The sequence below is a fragment of the Neopsephotus bourkii genome, unplaced genomic scaffold (genome assembly GCF_033783945.1).
Source record: "Neopsephotus bourkii isolate Nb327-2 ecotype Australia unplaced genomic scaffold, CSIRO-AGI_Nbou_v1 NB_704, whole genome shotgun sequence".
Taxonomy (NCBI): Eukaryota; Metazoa; Chordata; class Aves; order Psittaciformes; family Psittacidae; genus Neopsephotus; species Neopsephotus bourkii.
Genome location: NW_026901203.1, coordinates 262017 through 281077, shown reverse-complemented (window position 1 = coordinate 281077; position 19061 = coordinate 262017). Strand labels below are relative to the sequence as shown.

General features: G+C 41.7%; 1 protein-coding gene across 2 annotated transcripts in view; it reads left to right on the top strand.

Moving 5' to 3' along the window:
• TTC39B (tetratricopeptide repeat domain 39B) overlaps positions 1 to 19061 on the top strand; it is a 61131-nt gene that overhangs the window by 19576 nt on the left and 22494 nt on the right. For both annotated transcript variants that reach the window (XM_061353845.1, XM_061353846.1), the window contains one exon: positions 18847 to 18951. In XM_061353845.1, coding sequence (XP_061209829.1) covers positions 18847 to 18951 — 105 coding nt within the window. The remainder of the gene's footprint in view (positions 1 to 18846; positions 18952 to 19061) is intronic.

The following is a 19061-nucleotide window of genomic DNA, read 5'->3' as shown; positions in this document are numbered from 1 at the left end:
GCAGTTTGGTGATTTCTAAGTACTACATGTTAACTACCATACACTGTGCTTTTAGGGATTTTAGTCATTTAAGGTCTCCATTCTAGCCATAAGTTCACTGTGAAATATATTACAGTAAATTGGTTTGAAGTTTAGGAAGAGTGTCTTACTAGGATCACACTGTCCTAATTGTCTCTCTGGATCTAAGCCAGTGTTTTTGTGACGCAGTGTTAGTCCCACAAACATCTGGCCTGATCTGATGTCCTGCTTGCTGCAGATTTATTTCTTGGTTTTTTCCATAGCAAAGCACATGGAATTTTTACTCATTTTGTGTAAAAATATCAGTCAGCCATCGTTATTATTTATATATGCTAGCTTTTTCAGGAGGATCTTCTGCAACCTGTATTCTTGCCAGCATTTAGACCTACTTTTTAAGGGAAATGAACATATGAAATGTTTGTTGGTTTTTGTTGTGTGTTTGGTGATGGTGTTGTGAACCTGTATTTATATCCATATTATATATTAAGTTTTGGCAGTATTGCTCTCTGGCATATTCAGGTGCTCATTTTTTTTGTGCAGTATTGCCTATATTGACCTTATCTGGATTAATTTGTGTAAATTAGTAGTCTGATAAGGAGTAGTCAAACATAGTAAATTCTCCATTTACTCACAAAGATCTTATGCTAAACCATAGGTCTAAAAATACTGTTGAACCACGAAGTTGTTAATATATCTCATGCTAACTTTTTCTAGTCCTGTGCATTTCCATTAATGTACAGCAAAACAATGTAAAGCAGGTTTTTCTCTTACCTGCAGACTGACAGTTCTTGGTTTGTTCTTTACCCTCTGTCTGTGGTCACTTCTAAATACCTGTGCTCTGATTGTTTTGCTGATGTTGTTATGATTATGTGTATTTTGCAGTGCTGCATCAAATTCGTGCTGGGGTAGCTTGATATGCCTGAATAGGATAATTTCACCATCATTTTGGTGATCAGATAAACTGTATTGAGCATATTCAGGCAGGTAAATAGTAACCTAGGTGGTGGTAATGTGTCTTGCTTGCACAATATGGCTGATTAATGGAAAATTTGTGTCTTGCTTGCTGTGCATGTGCAGTGCAGTTCACTGTTGGACTTAAAGAACTTGGCATCAGATAAACCTGCTGATGTTTCTCCTCACCTAACTTGCAGTCAAGTTGCTTATTGGTTTTCTCTACCTCCTCAGTGGTGGACATAAAGTAAATGTTCGGAAGCAAAACCTTTTGATTGCTTTCCTTTATTCCACTGATATATTCTTATGAAGCAGCACTGTAGGTGCTGGGCTGCTTTCTGGTTAGAACAAAGAGTCCTGTGCGTGCCCCCAAAATTTGAGATACCAAGTAAGATTCACATGCACAATGTAAGGAAAAGAAACCTATTAGTGTCCTCACAGGTGGTGTTCCAAGAACTGAAAGTTTAAGCTCAGATGAGGCTTTCAAGAAGGAGTTTTTGTTTGTATTTAAAGTTTTTAGTTGTTTGAGGCTGTTTCAATGCATTTCATTCATAAGATGGTATTACAAATGTTTTTACTTCTGTTATCAGTAATTACTAAAAGAAAACCGTTTTCTCCTATAGCTAAAAATGTATCTGTGAAGTTTCTAAAAGCTAAAATTAGAATTTGTTTTTGTCAAAGAGAGGGCAGACACCCCTCCTAAAATGCCAGCAGCTCCCTGCCACCACAGCTTCTGTTCTGCGAGGAACAGAGCTTTATCTGCCTTCTGTCTGCTTTCTCATTAGAGTACATGTGTCTGGTAAGGTATAATGATTGGCCAGTTAAAATGCTCTCTTAGTTAAATTGTAGTGGTCTATGAAAAACTGTCAGTTTGAACTTTTTATGACAACGCTAAGGTAGAACGAAAAACTGTAAAGTCGTTATTAGTTCATGTTCATATAGATCATTCTAGTAATTGTTGATTTTCACAGTGGCAACTGACTTTTTTTTCCCTCAGTTACCTCTTCCCTTATTACTCTCTCTGTTTTGCTCAGAGCTACAACTCCTTTTCTTACAGCCGTTCCTTTTGAAAAATACAATTTTTGATGTTTTGCCTTTACAAATGTGTAATTTCTGGTAGCTACTGTTTCTTGGTTTTGCTCTGCATCAGCTTTGCTGTCACAGCTGTAAGATGAGGGAGAAAAAAGAATTTAGTGAAAAAAAAATCCCGAACAAGCACAAACAAAACCTCTTAACCAACAACACACAAAACCCACAAACCAAAAAAACCCCACCAAACACAAAATGCCCAACTCTGTTACAGAAAAGGAAAATGCCCAGTTGTGATATTGCTCGATCATGCAAAGGATAGTATAGGCAGATCCGTTGGTATAGTAATCACAGTTGTCCTGGGTTCAGCAGTAGCAGTCATTTTTCTCCTTCTTGGTAGCTGGTGCAGTGCTGTGTTTTGACTTTCGGCCTGGTAGCAGAGCTGATAACAATGATGTTTTGGTTTGGCCAAGGACTTTGTGAGCCTCATGCTCTGCCAGGGAGGAGGGAAGCCAGGAGGAAGCTGTCTGTCTGGGGCTAAACCACAACAGGTCTTTTTGGAGCCCAACGTGGGGCACGAGGGGTTGAGATAACGACAGATCTGACCAGATTGATAGTCACTCGTCACAATGCTGATTTATTGGCTCTCAGAGTTGTTCCTCTTGATCTCACAATTTCAGAATGTAGTACATTACTTAGGCCCTGTATTTGCTGTGTTAGTGTTTATCAAGTGTGGGGCTTGGGCTAAGGTTCCTGTCTCAATGTACTTTATGGCAATGACTTGTAATACAGGTGGGCTCCAGCAGCAGGGTGGGACGGAGGTGGCCGTGGTCTGGTACATGGCCGTCCGGCTGCTCCTCACCGTCCTGGCCCTCGCCCTCACCTCCGTCTGTGTGAGGCCGCGGCGAGCCGGCGGCTGCTGAAGCGGCCCGGGAGAGCAGCCCCAGGGACCAAGCGGGAGCGGGGCTGGAGGCTGGCAGGGAGCGGCTGCCGGTGGAGGAGGTCGGGGCGGTCGAGGAGCGGGAGGAGGCTGCTGCCGAGCAGAGGGAGAAGGCAGCGGAGGAGCCGAGCCCTGCGGCTGAGCCCAGCCCCACAACGGCCGAGAGCATTCCCCCGAAGCCGTCCACCGAGCCCCAGGAGCACGCAGGAGACCCCGCAGCATTTCCCAGCAAGGCAGAGGAGGAAGAGCTGGACTCAGGAAAAGAGAAGCTGGTGATGGGAGAGCCGGCAAGCACAGCAGCTACACCAGCCCCAGTGACAAGTACAGCAGCATCGCTTGAGAGTTCTGAAGGTCTTGAATGGCCTTTGGGTATCCTTGGGACCTGCCTGCTGATTGTGATGGGGATCAGCATGTTGGCACACACATAGAGTGTGTTTTACCCACCACCATTTTGTCTGATCTCAAAAATTAAGCAGAGTCGGTTTGGGGTCTTGTCTGGGGTTAGATGACGTTATAGGAGATTTTCCCCAAGGCTGGACAGCCATGAGTGGCAGGGCATGTGGGACAGTATGGGCAAGTATCTAGTCCACTGGGCCCCTCCAGTGCTCAGGGAGGAGATGGAAGGCAGCTGTATGGAGTCCCCAGCAACAAGCTGCACAAACTTCTGAAGGGGGTGGTGAATCATTTTAAGCGTGGTGGGCCCATGGCACTTCAGGCCAACAGAGCAGAGATGCAGCACAGAGATGAACTCATGATCGTAGGGGTGGACTTAGCAATGGACACTATCGCCCAGGTTATTCACAAGTGTGAACACTGCACACAGTCTCTCCTCTTCTGAAAGACTGTTACAAGAAATGGAGCCTGACATCATGGACCAGATTGACTCAGCAGCTTTACAGGGACCGGTCCATGGACTAAGATAAGAATGCACTGAGATAAGAAAATGTGGGCTCTGAGCATGACGTGAATGGTATGAAATAAGGGGTGGATAATGTCCTGAGTTCAGCAGTAGCAGTCATTTTTCTCCTTGGTAGCTGGTGCAGTGCTGTGTTTTGACTTTCGGCCTGGGAACAGAGCTGATAACACCGATGTTCTGGTTTGGCCAAGGACTTTGTGAGCCTCATGTTCTATCAGGGAGGAGGGGAAGCCAGGAGGAAGCAGAGACAGGACACCTGACCCAAACTGGCCAAAGAGATATTCCATACCACAGCACGTCATGCCCAGGTTGTAATTGGGAGTTACCTAGAAGGGCTGGGACTGCAGGGTTGGAGGAGGTATCGGTTGGTGCTTGGTCGGGCTGGGGGGCGAGTTATCGGTCAGCTGATGGTGAGCGGTTGTATTCTCTTGCCTTGTTATTTCCTTTATCATTATTATAGGTGGTAGCAGTAATAATTTGTGTTATACCTTAGTTACTAAACTGTTCTTATCTCAACCCTTGGGAGTTGCATTCTTTCCAGTTCTCCTCTCCGTCCCTCCAGGAGTAGGGGGAGGGCAAGAAAGGGGGGAGTGAGTGAACAAGCTGTCTGGCTGGGGTTAAACCACGACAACAATCTAGTGTTTTTCTGATACAGGTTTACAAATAGCTGGTTAAACACTAATATCTCATAGTTGGGTAGCACTGAGTAGGAAGGTGCAACCTCATCAATCTGAATGGCTTCGTAGAGTGGTGTTCCCATTCTCTGCTTTTACCCGTTATGTGGGCGAATAAATGTCTCCAAGCTTGAAGTGAAAGCTAGTACCCAGGAACAGCTTGGGTGAGAACAATGCTGTTTGCGTGTATCTGCTGTAGAAGGTGATTTTAAATACAATGTGCAAGAAGATCCTGCCAGAGGAAAAAATGAAAATGTGTGTTACCCTAACGGTTTTGCCAAAATACCAGGCTGTGTAAACCAATACAATTTAAGCTAAATGACTGTTGTTTTGGGGTATGTCTGTTGCATGTTTTTGAGTAGGTTTGTTGGTCCTTTTTGGTTGCTTGTTTTTAAAAAAATTGCCTCTCGTTGAACAGATCGTAACATAGTGAGTTTTTTTACTCTTTCTGCCTGTTTGCAAATTTGGCTAGCACATTACTGGATAGTTTTGCTGCCAGTTGGGTTTCCTTAAATGTTTAGCACACAGACTACAGTATGTGTTGGTGAAATTCTGAAACAGTGAAGACACTATGCCTTCAAGGGAATAAAGTCTTGCATCAGCATGAAATTATTTTCAATACTTGCCATAAGGTGATAACATTTCCATTGAATATGTAAACTACACAATTTTATTTATGCTTCTCATAAGAAGTGTGATGGTTTAACCCCAGCCAGCTAGCTTTTCACACACTCCCCCCCCCTTTCTTGCCCTCCCCCTACTCCTGGAGGGACGGAGAGGAGAATCAGAAAGAATGCAACTCCCACGGGTTGAGATTAAGAACAGTTTAGTAACTAAGGTATAACACAAATCACTGCTGCTGCCACCAATAATAGTAATGGTAAAGGAAATAACAAGGGAAGAGAATACAACACCTCATCACCAGGCGACCGATAACGAGCCCCCCCAGCCCGACCAAGCACCGACCGATACCTCCTCCAACCCTGCAGTCCACCTGCCCTTCAGGCTAACTCTCCGGTACATCCTGGGCATGACGTGCTGTGGTATGGAATACTTCTTTGGTCAGTTTGCGTCAGGTGTCCTGTCTCTGCTTCCTCCTGGCTTTCCCTCCTTCCTGGCAGAGCATGAGGCCCACAGAGTCCTTGGCGGCTCGGCGGACAGCTTCGGGGGAATGCCAAACCAAAACATCATTTTTATCAGCTTTGTTCCCAGCCCAAAAGTGAAAACACTGCACTGCACCAGCTACCAAGAAAGAGAAAAATGGCTGCTACTGCTGAACCCAGGACAAGATGTCATGTGTATTCCAACCTAAATGATTCTATCATTCTGTGAATGCAGAATTTGCAATGGAGGTAAACTGTCACTAGTGGGTTTACTGTACAGGTAAAAAAGCTGATTTTTGCTATACTGATCACATAGCTGTGTTAATTATAGACTTTTAGATTAATTCTAGTAGCCTAGGATAGGATATGATTTATATAAGTTGGAAATAATTTAAAACTTTTAGACATATGGCTTAAGTTTTTTCTCTTGTATGAATATAAGTGGTGTTGAAGTCTGGGTTTTAGATGAAATGGTGAAAGAGTTTGCAGAAAGTTTTGTTTACGATAGAAGAAACTGTTGGCCATGTGGTCTTACATCTTTCCTTGATTATTTCTAAACTAACACATTGGGTCAGAGATCCGTTTGGTTTTTAAACTGGAAGTTTTTTTCAATTTAAAAATACTGTGGTTATTGTTAGCATTAAAGTTTTAACATACTTTGATCTGTTAGTGGCAAGAAACATCTAAGTGTGAGACAGGTTACTTGATTTATTTCCACCTTTATGAATTGTTCTCCAAATGGGAGGGACGCATAGCATGTGTGCAGATAGAAGAAGAAAATCCAGCCTCGTGGAGGCTTGTCTCATGCACCTTGCTTTTTCAGTGCCTGAGTCCTGTACATAGCTGTCAAGATACTGAAAGGCATATGCCAGCACTAGCATAGTGTTGGTGTGAGGGGTGTGTGCGGTTTCTTACTCAGGTCAGTAGTCCTCAGAGAGAATAATACATGCTATGCTTTCAGGAGGGTTCCTTAGATTCAAACCTAGTTTCAGAAATAGTTCTTGAAAGTAGTGTATCTCTGCTTATATTTATTTTAAACAAACACAAGACAAAGAGAAGACCCATACTTGCGGATTTTAGAAGTAGTCTCTTGTAAAAAGAAGAAAATCCAACATAACTATAAAGCTACTCTCTTTGTTTTTATGAATGTTTCTTAATGTTCATTGTATGGAAGTCTGCAAATTGTAATAAGGACTTTGTAAGCCTCCAGCCACCCTTTACTGAACTATCCTGAGCATGAAATGTAGACTTAACAGAATATTTTGGGTAAGATTTAGATACAAGATTCTTTTATGTTAGTGTTAGCTTCATGTCATAGCATTTTTGGTAGAGAAGAGATTCAGAGCAGCCCTGCGGAGAAAGACTTAGGGGTGTTGGCTGATGAGAAACTCAACATGAGCGAGCTGCTGTGTGCGCTTGCAGCCCAGAAAGCTGACCGTATCCTGGGCTGCGTCAAAAGGAGTGTGACCAGCAGGTCAAAGGAGGTGATCCTGTCCCTCTACTCTGCTCTCATGAGACCTCACTTGGAGTATTGTGTGCAGTTCTGGTGTCCTCAACATAAAAAGGACATGGAACTGTTGGAACAAGTCCAGAGGAGGGCCACGAGGATGATCAGGGGACTGGAGCACCTCCCGTATGAAGATAGGCTGAGAAAGTTGGGGCTGTTCATCCTGGAGAAGAGAAGGCTGCGTGGAGACCTCATAGCAACCTTCCAGTGTCTGAAGGGGGGCTGTATGGATGCTGGGGTTGGACTCTTCATTAGGGACTGTAGTGATAGGACAAGGGGTAATGGGTTCAAACTTAAACAGAGGAAGTTTAAATTGGATATAAGGAAGAAGTTCTTTCCTGTGAGGGTGGTGAGGTACTATAGACAACAGAATAGCAAAGGCATATAGAGCCTTTGGAAAACTTCATAAAAGAGTCTGGTGTAATAAACACCTGAAGAAAAGTACAAAGATCAGTGTCTACAGAGCCATTGTATTGTCTACTCTTTTATATGGGTCTGAATCATGGGTCATCTACCGTCATCACCTGCGACTCCTGGAACGCTTTCATCAGCGCTGCCTCCGTACAATTCTAAACATCCATTGGACTGACTATGTGTCTAATTTCACTGTCCTCAAACAGGCAGGGGTCACCAGCATCGAGGCCACATTGCTGAAATTGCAGCTGCGCTGGGCAGGGCACGTCTCTAGAATGAAGGATCACCGCCTCCCCAAGATCGTGTTTTATGGTGAACTTGCCACCGGTAGCCGCAAGAGAGGTGCCCCAAAGAAGAGATATAAGGACTCCCTGAAACAATACCTTAGCCTTGGCCATATTGACTACCATCAGTGGTCCACCTTGGCCTCCAATCGGGAGACTTGGAGGCACACCATACATAATGCCGCTGACTCCTTTGAGAGTTCACGAAGAACTAGTCTCGAGGAGAAAAGACAACACAGGAAGAATCGCGTCCCACCTGTTCCACCCAAGGAGACCTTCTGCTGTGCTTTTTGTAGCCGGATTTGCCTATCCCACATTGGCCTTCTTAGTCATCAGCGCGCTTGTAGTAAGCGTGGGTAAATGCCCTTCCCAAATCTTCGCTCGCAAAGTCAAGCCATGATGGTGATGGTGAGGCACTGGAATGGGTTACCCAAGGAAGCTGCAAATGCTCCATCCCTGGCAGTGTTCAAGTCCATGTTGGACAGAGCCTTTGCTGACATGTTTTAGTGTGAAGTGTCCCTGCCCAAGGCAGGGGGGTTGGAACTTGATGACCTTAAGGTCCTTTCCAACCCTAACTATTCTATGATTCTATAGTCATGTGGAATGGTGCCACCTGCTGCTCTGGGGCAGGTAGGTAGGTAGTAGTCCTACATAGCATCTCTTCATTTATCTGGTGAGATTGCAACTTGGTGTCTGTGCAAATGATCAATGAAAGTGATAGCAAATAACATTGTCTATTAGGAAATGATCCAAAGTGAATTTTACCACTAAGCAGAAGAGTGAAGCATTACCATTGGCTCATATATGAGTGATGGATGAGTGTTAAGTTGAAAAAAACTTTTTTTTCTCAGGTGGCTAACTTAATGGTGAAGAGTACTGTGCTTTCAAAATATGAGGAAAAGTATTTTAAGATATTTCCAGACAGCAGAAATGATAGTTGAGTTTTGTGTATGCTTGCTCAGGTACAGTGGATACACATAGACATATGTTACTTTTAGTGTGAATTTCTGGCTGGAAATGCAAATCTTTGCAGGTGCTGGCTGCACATATGAAAAAAAAAAAAGACCAGATGCAGGCCTATAGTAGATTTTTCAAGGATACCTGCATTCCAAAGAGTTCATAACGAGATGAGCCATCCTGGAAACATTTTACAGAGACAGGAGATCGCTGTCTATATTGAGGAACATTAAGTAGGTACCAAGAATCATAGTACAGTGATGTTTCTGTAAAGAGATGAGGTAGAAGTGTTTCTTACCTGTTATCCATGGACAGGGACATTAGTTTTGTTTTTTCTGCTTAAAGTTTACTGTAAAAGTCTGACAGCTGTCCTGATTTCAGCTGGGATAGTCTTAATGTTCTTCCCAGTAGCTGGTGCAGTGTTGTGGTTTGGCTTTAGTCTGAGAACAATACTATTAACATACCAATTGTTGCTCAGTAGCACTCACCATGATCAAGGACTCTTTCAGTCTCTCATGCTCTGCCAGTGAGGGGGGCACATGAAGCCAGGAGGAAGCAGACAGGACACCTGACCCAAACTAGCCAAAGGGTTATTCTGTACTGCAGCACGTCATGCCCAGTATGTAATCTGGGGTGTGTTGGCCAGGAGCCACCAGTTTCTGCTTGTGGGTGGGGTGGGTATCGGTCTGTGGGTGGTGGGCAATTTTACTGTCCATAACCTTTTTTTTCGGTGGGGGTGTTATTATTTTCAGTTATTTTATTTCTGATGGATTCTATTTTACTTCTATTTCAATTATTAAAATCAATTATTGGTAAGGGTAAATAACTTAGAACCTGTTCATTACTAATTTTATCATTCTTAAAGCATGACTGTTGGGTATGGCAGAAGTAAGAATGGAAGTGTTCTTGTTCTAGTGACTCGCTGCTAATCTGAGGCATAGTTCAAAATTAAAAACAGCAAAAAGAGGATTGCCAGGGACACAAAGTCTTTGTACTACAATAGCACAAAGCGTCCCGGCCATTTTAGTTTAACAAGGGATTGACAATATGGTGGTGGCAGTTTCTAAATGTTTTGGATCTTTCCTGAATAGTAAGAACAGCCAAGGGGACCTTAAGTACATTTTTGAACGTAAAGCCATGCAAGATGTGAACATGAAGTGATGATTTAATTATATCTCTGTGAGCTGCAAACCATGACTGTTGATATTGTAGTTTGACAGCTTTTGGCCTTGGCTGGGAGATAATGTTCCTGGGAGACAGTGGGTTCCAGCCCCAGCAGGCTCTGTTGAAGGCTTGAGTTTATTTTACGCAAAGCATGCATGGCAGTACTCACTGGCACAGAGCTTAGTACCGCGTATGTGGAAAAAGCATGGTGTGCCTGCACAGTATGGAGGGAGGGGACAGGGAGGGGAAGCAGGATCCCATCATCAAAAAAGCATCAGAATTACCACTGTTCTTTGAGAATGCACTGCATCAATATACTTAAAGTAGATCAGCATTTAAAAATACCCTGAACCTCCCAGCCAAGCAAATTGAGCTATGGAGTATATGCTGGTGAGTATCAGCTGCTGTTTACCGTTAAGAAGTCATATCCTGTCTATGTAGGAAGCATTTAAAAATAGTTACTCTTTTTGGTATAGTAGAACATAAACAGCTTAATATTGAGCTTTTTAATTGAAGATATTCATTACTGTAAGAGAAAAGATCTAATTCAGAAAGTATAGAAACATTCTAAATAGTGACAGTGATAGTCAGATTTTGTCAGTATATTAGGACTATTTGACTTGCCGTCTTCCTGCAGAGGACAAGAACTGCCTGAGAATAATACATTTTAATGCTCTTTGATCGTCATTAACTTCTCAGTAAGTACTCCAGCAGACACCTGCACATAATGTTACTCAAGAAGAGTGCTGCTACATATGGTACTTTCTTGCTGCCCTGCCTGTTGGTACTGTGTTTGACACCCTGAATGGTTTTCATTTGAGTTTAAGCAAACAAATGCCTCTAAAAGATTCTTCTTCAGGTGAAGCTTCCATAAGTATTAAGCGTCAGCTGTTTGCTGAAGTATTTATTTTCTGGACAAGTATTCTCTTAGATATTATGCATCTGGTTTTCTTGATCTGTACCATCCAAATACCATGCTGCTTTATATACACCTTAAATTTTTAGAATAATGTACTTTCATTTGTTTTGTTTGTCAGGTGTGTGTAATTGGGTATCCTAAAACTAAATTATTACTGCTAGTTTCATGTTTTAGTGGTCATTCCACCCTCCCCCTCTTCTCCCCCAAGGTTTGCTTTGCTCCCACTAAAAACTTCAACTATTTTCAGTAACTATAGCACGGTGAAACTTTTGTTAGCAAGAACAGTAGCTGTACAAGACCAAGGTGCTGGGAATTAAATGTTATTTATCAGATAGAGCTGATTATTTTGGCTGTGTTGTAAAAAAGCCAGCATATGCTTTTAGAAGTTCAGAAACTAAATTCTGCAACCCGTATTCATGGAAAGTACTGCTTGCACGTTCAAGTCCAGCTATGTTAATAAAGTAATGTGCAACTCAGTCCTAAATATGTGGTGTGAGATGTAGAAAATATAGTTAGATTCAAGGTAACCTTTTCTATAGTTCTCCTGTCTTTTAGCTCCTGAATCCCCTTTCAAGAGTTGATAGATCACTGCATCAAGGGTGATTATATTAAAAGCTGACTAAATGTCCTGCAGATACAAAGACAGCAGCATGTACTAAGTTTATACTTAATTTTAGGTATAATTTTAGGTATATAGCTGCTTCTCAGGCATGCTGTTACCCTAAGCTCTACTGTGAACAGATAGGTGTTATTGCCTAACTTTTTACTTGTTAAAATAACTTTTCCTTTAAATACTAGAGCAGTGATATTTTCATTTGTTTTGGTCTAGTAGTTATGCTCCCTTTTTTAATTAACCTGTAGGGAAAAAAAGAAAAGGAGCTTCATAAGCTGTAAACTGTTTGGACATTGCTAGTGCTCTTGCTTTGTGTACAAAGGATTGTCATGTTAATAGTGAATATTCCAATACATTTTAAGATTTTCAAGTCAGTATTATTCTTTGTTTCTATTGCAGCTCCATGTAGGGACAGTATACTCCCACTGTATTGGAACAGTTTAGTGAGTAGCTCACAGTATCACAGTATCACAGTAGGTTAGAGATTGGAAGGGACCTCAAAAGATCATCTAGTCCAATCCCCCTGCCGGAGCAGGAACACCTAGATAAGGTTACACAGGAACGTGTCCAGGCGGGTTTTGAATGTCTCCAAAGAAGGAGATTCCACAACCTCCCTGGGCAGCCTGTTCCAGTGTTCCGTCACCCTCACTGAGAAGAAGTTTCTTCTCAGGTTTAAGTGGAACCTCTTGTGCTCCAATTTGTACCCATTACCCCTTGTCCTTTCATTGTTTGCCACTGAGAAGAGCCTGGCTCCATCCTCGTGACACTCCCCCTTTATATATTTATATACACTAATAAGGTCACCCCTCAATCTCCTCTTCTCCAAACTATAGAGACCCAGCTCCCTCAGTCTTTCCTCATAAGGGAGATGCTCCACTCCCTTAATCATCTTAGTTGCCCTGCGCTGGACTCTCTCCAGCAGGTCCCTGTCCTTTTTAAACTGAGGGGCCCAGAACTGGACACAATATTCCAGATGAGGTCTCACCAGGGCAGAGTAGAGGGGAAGGAGGACCTCTCTCGACCTACTAACCACCCCCCTTCTAATACAACCCAGGATGCCATTGGCCTTCTTGGCCACAAGGGCACAGTGTCGGCTCATGGTCACCCTGTCGTCCACCAGGACCCCCAGGTCCCTCTCCCCTACACTGCTCTCTAACAGGTCGTTCCCCAGCCTATACTGGAACCTGGGGTTGTTCCTGCCCAGATGCAGGACCCTACACTTTCCCTTGTTATATTTCATCAAGTTATTCCCCGCCCAGCTCTCCAGCCTGTCCAGGTCCCTCTGGATGGCAGCACAGCCTTCTGGCGTGTCGGCCACCCCTCCCAGCTTAGTGTCATCAGCAGACTTGCTGATAGTACACTCAATTCCCTCATCTAAATCGTTGATGAATATATTAAATAATAGTGGTCCCAGTACCGACCCTTGAGGCACTCCACTAGATACAGGCCTCCAACTAGACTCCGCCCCATAGACTACAACTCTCTGGCTTCTCTCCTTCAGCCAGTTCACAGTCCACCTCACTACCCGATCATCCAGACAAAAGCTCAGCATAACATAAACTGTTGCTGGAATTCAGAGCATTTATTCTTTTTTTCATAAAAGATGTTTGAAATGCTAGTGAGAAGGTAATGTAAAAAAAAAAAAAAAAAAAGCTGTGTGTTGGGAAAATATATCCTTACTTTAAGTACCTAGAGAGTTACAGAGTGGTGTTTTATTCTCCTTGTAATGTGAAATAATTGTCTTTGTTTAACACCCAATATAGCCCTTCTTCCTTCTCCTTTTTTCCTTTTCCTTTTCTTAGAAGTGAACCGTATTCACTGGGTGTAAAATCTGTAGTAATTTCACTGAAGTAGAAATTTAGTCTACTCCAGGATAAATGAAAGCATATGTTCATCTGAGGTGATGTGTTAAGTTTCTGTCAATTCTAGGAAACTGTATGTGGAACTAAGGGAAAAAATGAGATTGCCAGCATAAGATTAAGACAGAAGGAGAACATGAGTCAGAAAGAGAGTGTGAATCAGTATTGCTAACTGAACTGTTATCAGTCTGTTAACTTGCTGTAGAAATTGGTTTGCCATGTTTTGGTTAGAGGAGGAAATGGGCTTCATCTGAGCCTCTGCATTGAAGTATTTCTTGTTTGCCAGTGAAGGTAGCCAAGGTGCTTATAGCCAAGAGTCAGTACACTCTTTTCTTCTTACTGTTCTGGTACCAAGTTTTGAATCTGAATTAGAATGATTGCTTCTGGTTCTGTTCATTCGCTACAGGATGAAGGAAAACAGTAGAAAATACATGTGAAGAGAAATTATAGAATCATAGAATAGTTAGGATTGGAAAGGACCTTAAGATCATCAAGTTCCAACACCCCTGCCATGGGCAGGGACACCTCGCTCTAAACCGTATCACCCAAGACCTCGTCCAACCTGGCCTTGAACACTGCCAGGGATGGAGCATTCACAACCTCCCTGGGCAACCTATTCCAGTGCCTCACCACCCTAACAGGAAAGAATTTTCTCCTTATATCCAATCTAAACTTCTCCTGTTTAAGTTTTAACCCATTACCCCTTGTCCTATCACTACAGCCCCTAATGAAGAGTCCCTCCCCAGCATCCCTATAGGCCCCCTTCAGATACTGGAAGGTTGTTATGAGGTCTCCACGCAGCCTTCTCTTCTCCAGGCTGAACAGCCCCAACTTTCTCAGCCTGTCTTCATACAGGAGGTGCTCCAGTCCCCTGATCATCCTCGTGGCCTTCATCTGGACTTGTTCCAACAGTTCCATGTCCTTTTTATGTTGAGAACACCAGAACTGCACACAATACTCCAAGTGAGGTCTCACGAGAGCAGAGTAGAGGGGTAGGATCACCTCCTTCGACCTGCTGGTCACACTCCTTTTGATGCAGCCCAGGATATGGTTGGCTTTTTGGGTTGCAAGCGCACACTGAAGCCAGCTCATGTTCATCTTCTCATCGACCAGCACCCCCATGAAAGAGTGAGACTTGTTAGTAGAGCATATGATTCAGTTCTCAAAAATAAGAGTCTGAGAAAACTGGCTTCCCAAGTTTTATATCTGAAGTGGCAGAATAATTTCATAAGCTTGTTGATGTAAGAGTAACAGTATTGACACAAGGAGTATCATTTGCATTGTCTGAAGGTTCTGGTTACACATAAAGGCGGAAGTTCTCAAGCTGGTGTGTAACACAAGGAAAGAAAATGACAGCAACTTGCTGGAGAAATCTGCTGCTTATGCACGTAATAGGGGAAGATAGTTCTGATGGTGTGACAGGGCTCTGTTGTTTGAGGAACCTCATTTATGGAATCATTTTACAAATACCGATGCATACCCTAGAGTTGGTGGTATGATGGCATTTGGGATCCTGATGGCTAATGATTCTCTTTGCTCACAACTAAAAAGACATTATGTCCATGCCTATGTTACACAAAATAAAGATTGTATTTTTCTTCCAAATGAAATTCTAGCAGTTGCTGATTGGAGGGTAGGAAGTGTGCAGATTACAGCATACAAATACAGAAAATGTATTTTTTCTCACTAAGATGGGGCTTGGTGAAGCAGTGGAAGTAGGACATTGACCTTATATCTTGATCTGTGCATTCAGGAAACTGGTGTAGTGGTGGGGTGCAGTGATACCATCTGTTTGCTGTAATTTTTTATATAAAGTGAAAGTAGAAAACTTTCTTACTCTTTTTGGGACGAATCCAAATATTTTACAACTAAGTGAATAAAGTAGTGAGCACTTGTTAAATTACCTGCATTTATAAATGATCCATCTTCCCTCAGATTATTTAATGCACTGTGTGATTACATATACCTTGCTCGCTGTTCTCTTCCCTCTCTTACTTCAGATGACCATCCATAGGTCCTCCATATTCTGTGTAGCAGGTCATCGCCTTGTGCTGGGTTTTTTTATTCTTATAGTCTACGAGGTTCTTGGCCCGCCTCAGTTAGGAAATGGGCTGGGAGGGACCAGAGGGTCCATCTGTCCTCTGCAATTTTAAAGACTCACCAGTTCCACCATTCCCCTGTTAATACCGTAACTGGAATTTGTATTGCAAGACACAGGGAACAGGGCACTGTTTCCGTGCTAGTCACAAAATAGTTGTGGTTCACAAGTATGAGAGAGTAAAAACTAATTCTTGCCATCTAGTAGATCTCAGCTTTTATTCCTGGATTATTTTTTTTTAAGACAATTGCTACAAATTTGTTTTCAAAAAAGGATACACTCCCCCCTCCCCCTTTTCCTTTATTGAGAATTTTTTTTTTAAACACCTAGCCATTTTCCCTAGTGGGAAAGACAGAGCAAATGGAATGTGTAATTTAAACTAGCATGAACTGAGTGAACTTAGTTTCCTAAAAAGCAAATGTGAAAGGAGGATATAGAAGCATGGGAACACATAATGGTGGTGACAGCATGTTACTGAGGGGCTGACTCGGGTCCTTGCCTCTTGTATACCAGGTAAAAAAACAAAACAGTCTCTAAATCTAGGAAAGAAAGCTATTTAGAAATTACTTGTTAGCAGATGGTATTCATGGAATTAAGTAATAAAGCTGAGCATTTTACAGAACTTTTGGTCATTATAAATGAGAGGGTTTTTTTATTTCTTAGCACTGATCTTTGGAGGGCATTCTGTTTAAGATATTTGAAGAGGACATGCAAATGAATACATTTCTCTACTTTTGTCTAAATATTTTAATTTGGACAGATTTATTTGCATGCTCAAGAGTTTAAATGCACTACAATGCAATTGATTTCTTCATTATTCATTTTGATAAATGTTTTAATTCTGCTTTACTAAATAGGAAATGTAGGATCTCAAGTGTATTTATTTTCTGATGGTTGTTGTTAAAGAGAAACCTTTAACATGCTGAGCAGGTTCAGTGAGAAGTGCTAAATCCATTCTTTTGCTGAATGAGCAGGATGCTTCATATTCTAGAGCACATGGTTCTTTAGATCCAGGCTCTGTAAAGAACTTTGGGAGTATGAAGATGTGCAAAGCTGAGGCTTTGGCAGATACCTGAAGTAAGTGCCTCAGGTTATTTTGATTTCTGGATTTAGAAGCAAAGACATGCAAAATACAAAATGAGCTTGCAGTTGACCTTGTTAGGTTGGTATTTAGTTTTGGGTTGTTTTGGTGGGTTTGGTGTTGTTTTGTTTTTTTGGTTGGTTTTGTTGTTGTTTTTTTGTGTGTGCGTGGGTGTATGTGTTTTGGTTTGGTTTTTTTTTTTTTTTTTCCCCCGGGACTGAGGTATAGATGTGAATTTGTGATATGAGGAGATAGAAACATCCTGTGTGTCTTCTATGTGCCTTTCTTGGTCTGTAAGTTCATTTTCCAGGAAGGAATATTGCTACTGATTTATCCGAAAGACTTATTATTGGGGCTTGTGTATTTATATATAGACCTAAGTAAACTTGCTGTACAGTAACTTCCCTGAAATACTTTTAAGAAAAATCATTTTAGATACCTATCTTAAGGTATTTAAGTGAGAGAACATAAACCGATAGTGGCAACAGGACAACATGTTGGTGACATAGGCCAGCAATGAAGAGAGCACAAATGTAATAGATGTGCTGTCCAGTAGCTGTACAGTACGAACCAGTACATGCTAATAAAGACTTTGTGTCTGTGTCTGTTCATCCCCTAGGCACTTGCCTAGGGCTAGGTATTTGGATAAAACATGGCATGTGATGGGCTGGCAGGAAGGAACCCTGTGCATGTGGTGTAAGATGCTGTCCTGTTGATGGTGAGGCTTGTTCTGATTGAGTGAATCACCATGGTGTTCCTTGTCTGCTGGTTTGACAGTGGTGCTTCCATTGGACGGCTGGAGATCAGGGGTGTAGGTTGTGCTGAGAATTCCTGCAGTGTGTGTGCAGTTGAAGGACATGAAATCTTAGCAAGTGGCTAATAGGAACACTTGAAGCAGAGCTGAGAAAGTTTCAGCTTTTGAGAACTGTAGGTTTTTGCTACATAAAATTGCACAGATCTTAAAATTGCATACATAATAATAAAGTTGAATCCCAGTGTGGGAGAAAATAAAAGTATTTAAAATTGTTTGTAACAATCTGATTGTAAAACTGCCTGATTTCAACTGTTGAGCTGTTAACTTTTTCATTATGAAGGGTGGGATTTGCCCTTTGCTATATTCAATAACTACATATATATTTTTATATTAATAAATATCCAGTAGTTTCCAAGTACCGAGTTAGAGATTTTTTTTTATTTTTTTTTTTTACAGAAGGTGAATTTTTCAAGTCCTGCCACTAAAAATTAGCAGAAAATAAAGCTGAAAAGGGGTTTGGGGTGTCATCTAGCCTTTACCCCAGTTTTCTCCCCTAAACAATGCAAAAAACAGAACCAATGTTTTTAAAGCTTTTGGGTAATGGAGAGAGTAGAAGGGTATGGGAAGTTGATGAGTCTGTATAAACCTCTGTCTGGTTACATTTTCACATCCCCCTTTTTCATTGTTTGTTTCTTGTGTGTGTGTTACTGTAAGATTTAGAGCAGCTGCACTCTCGTTTCTCTTACTAAATTCTGCCTTCAGGGTTCTGTTTTGGTCAGCACTTAATAATCTTCTCATTGACATGCTTAACCTTAGTTGGATAAAGTCCATTGTAAAGCCTAAACCTGTTGTTTTAAAGAGGTAGACAGATTTATCTTTTCCAGATCCAGCTGTGCATGGTGAAGGCTGTATAACTTCTAGCTATTTGTCAGTATCATGTATGTCCAGTTTGTCACCAGTTCTGCTTATGAAGCAGTTTGTGAGTGCTCTGAAGTCTTTCAGGCAAAACTGGCAGAGATGGCGGTTTTGTTATGTGGCTTCTTCTTAAGCAAGTGCAAGTGATTACTTGAACTGAATTAGGAAGAATGAAAGCTTTTGGCATAGCTGCAGGCTTCTGACAGGACTATTTTTGGCATAGTTGCTTGCAGTGTGAGGTCTGTTTGCTGCTTTCGTGGACAAAAATATTTTGCCATCTTTCTTGAGATTTAGATTTGAAAACAGAGTTTGAAACTGCATTCGTATTAATACAGAGAATTGAGAGCTTGGACAAGGGATAATTTTGATAATTTTTGAGTGTTTATGTTATGTATAGCAGTAAAAATGACTCCATTGCGTGTTGACCGATAAAGAAAGGAGGACAAAACCATAAGCATCACTTAGATAGGGAAGAAGGCACACCCTCTTTGGATAAAGTGTCAAGCAAATGACTTGTTTTTGTAAAGTTAGATTTTTAAAAAATGAGCAATAAAATGGCTATAAAAGACCTGTGTTACATAAGGGGGAAAAAATCTTTTAGATTTTGTGTTTCTATTTACAATTTGACTAAACTAAGAATCTTTTTTTAGGGCATCCAAGATGGATATCAAATGTGCTCTGGAAGAATGTTCAATGGCACTGAACTTATTTCTAAACAATAAGTTCTCTGAAGCCCTGGAAATACTTCGGCCATGGTGAGGTCCTGTTATTTGCTGAAATCTGTAAGCAGATAGTAAAAAGTATGCTGTCTGATAGCTGAAGATTAATTTAAGGCCTCTGAAGATAGTAGTTTTCATTTATTCCA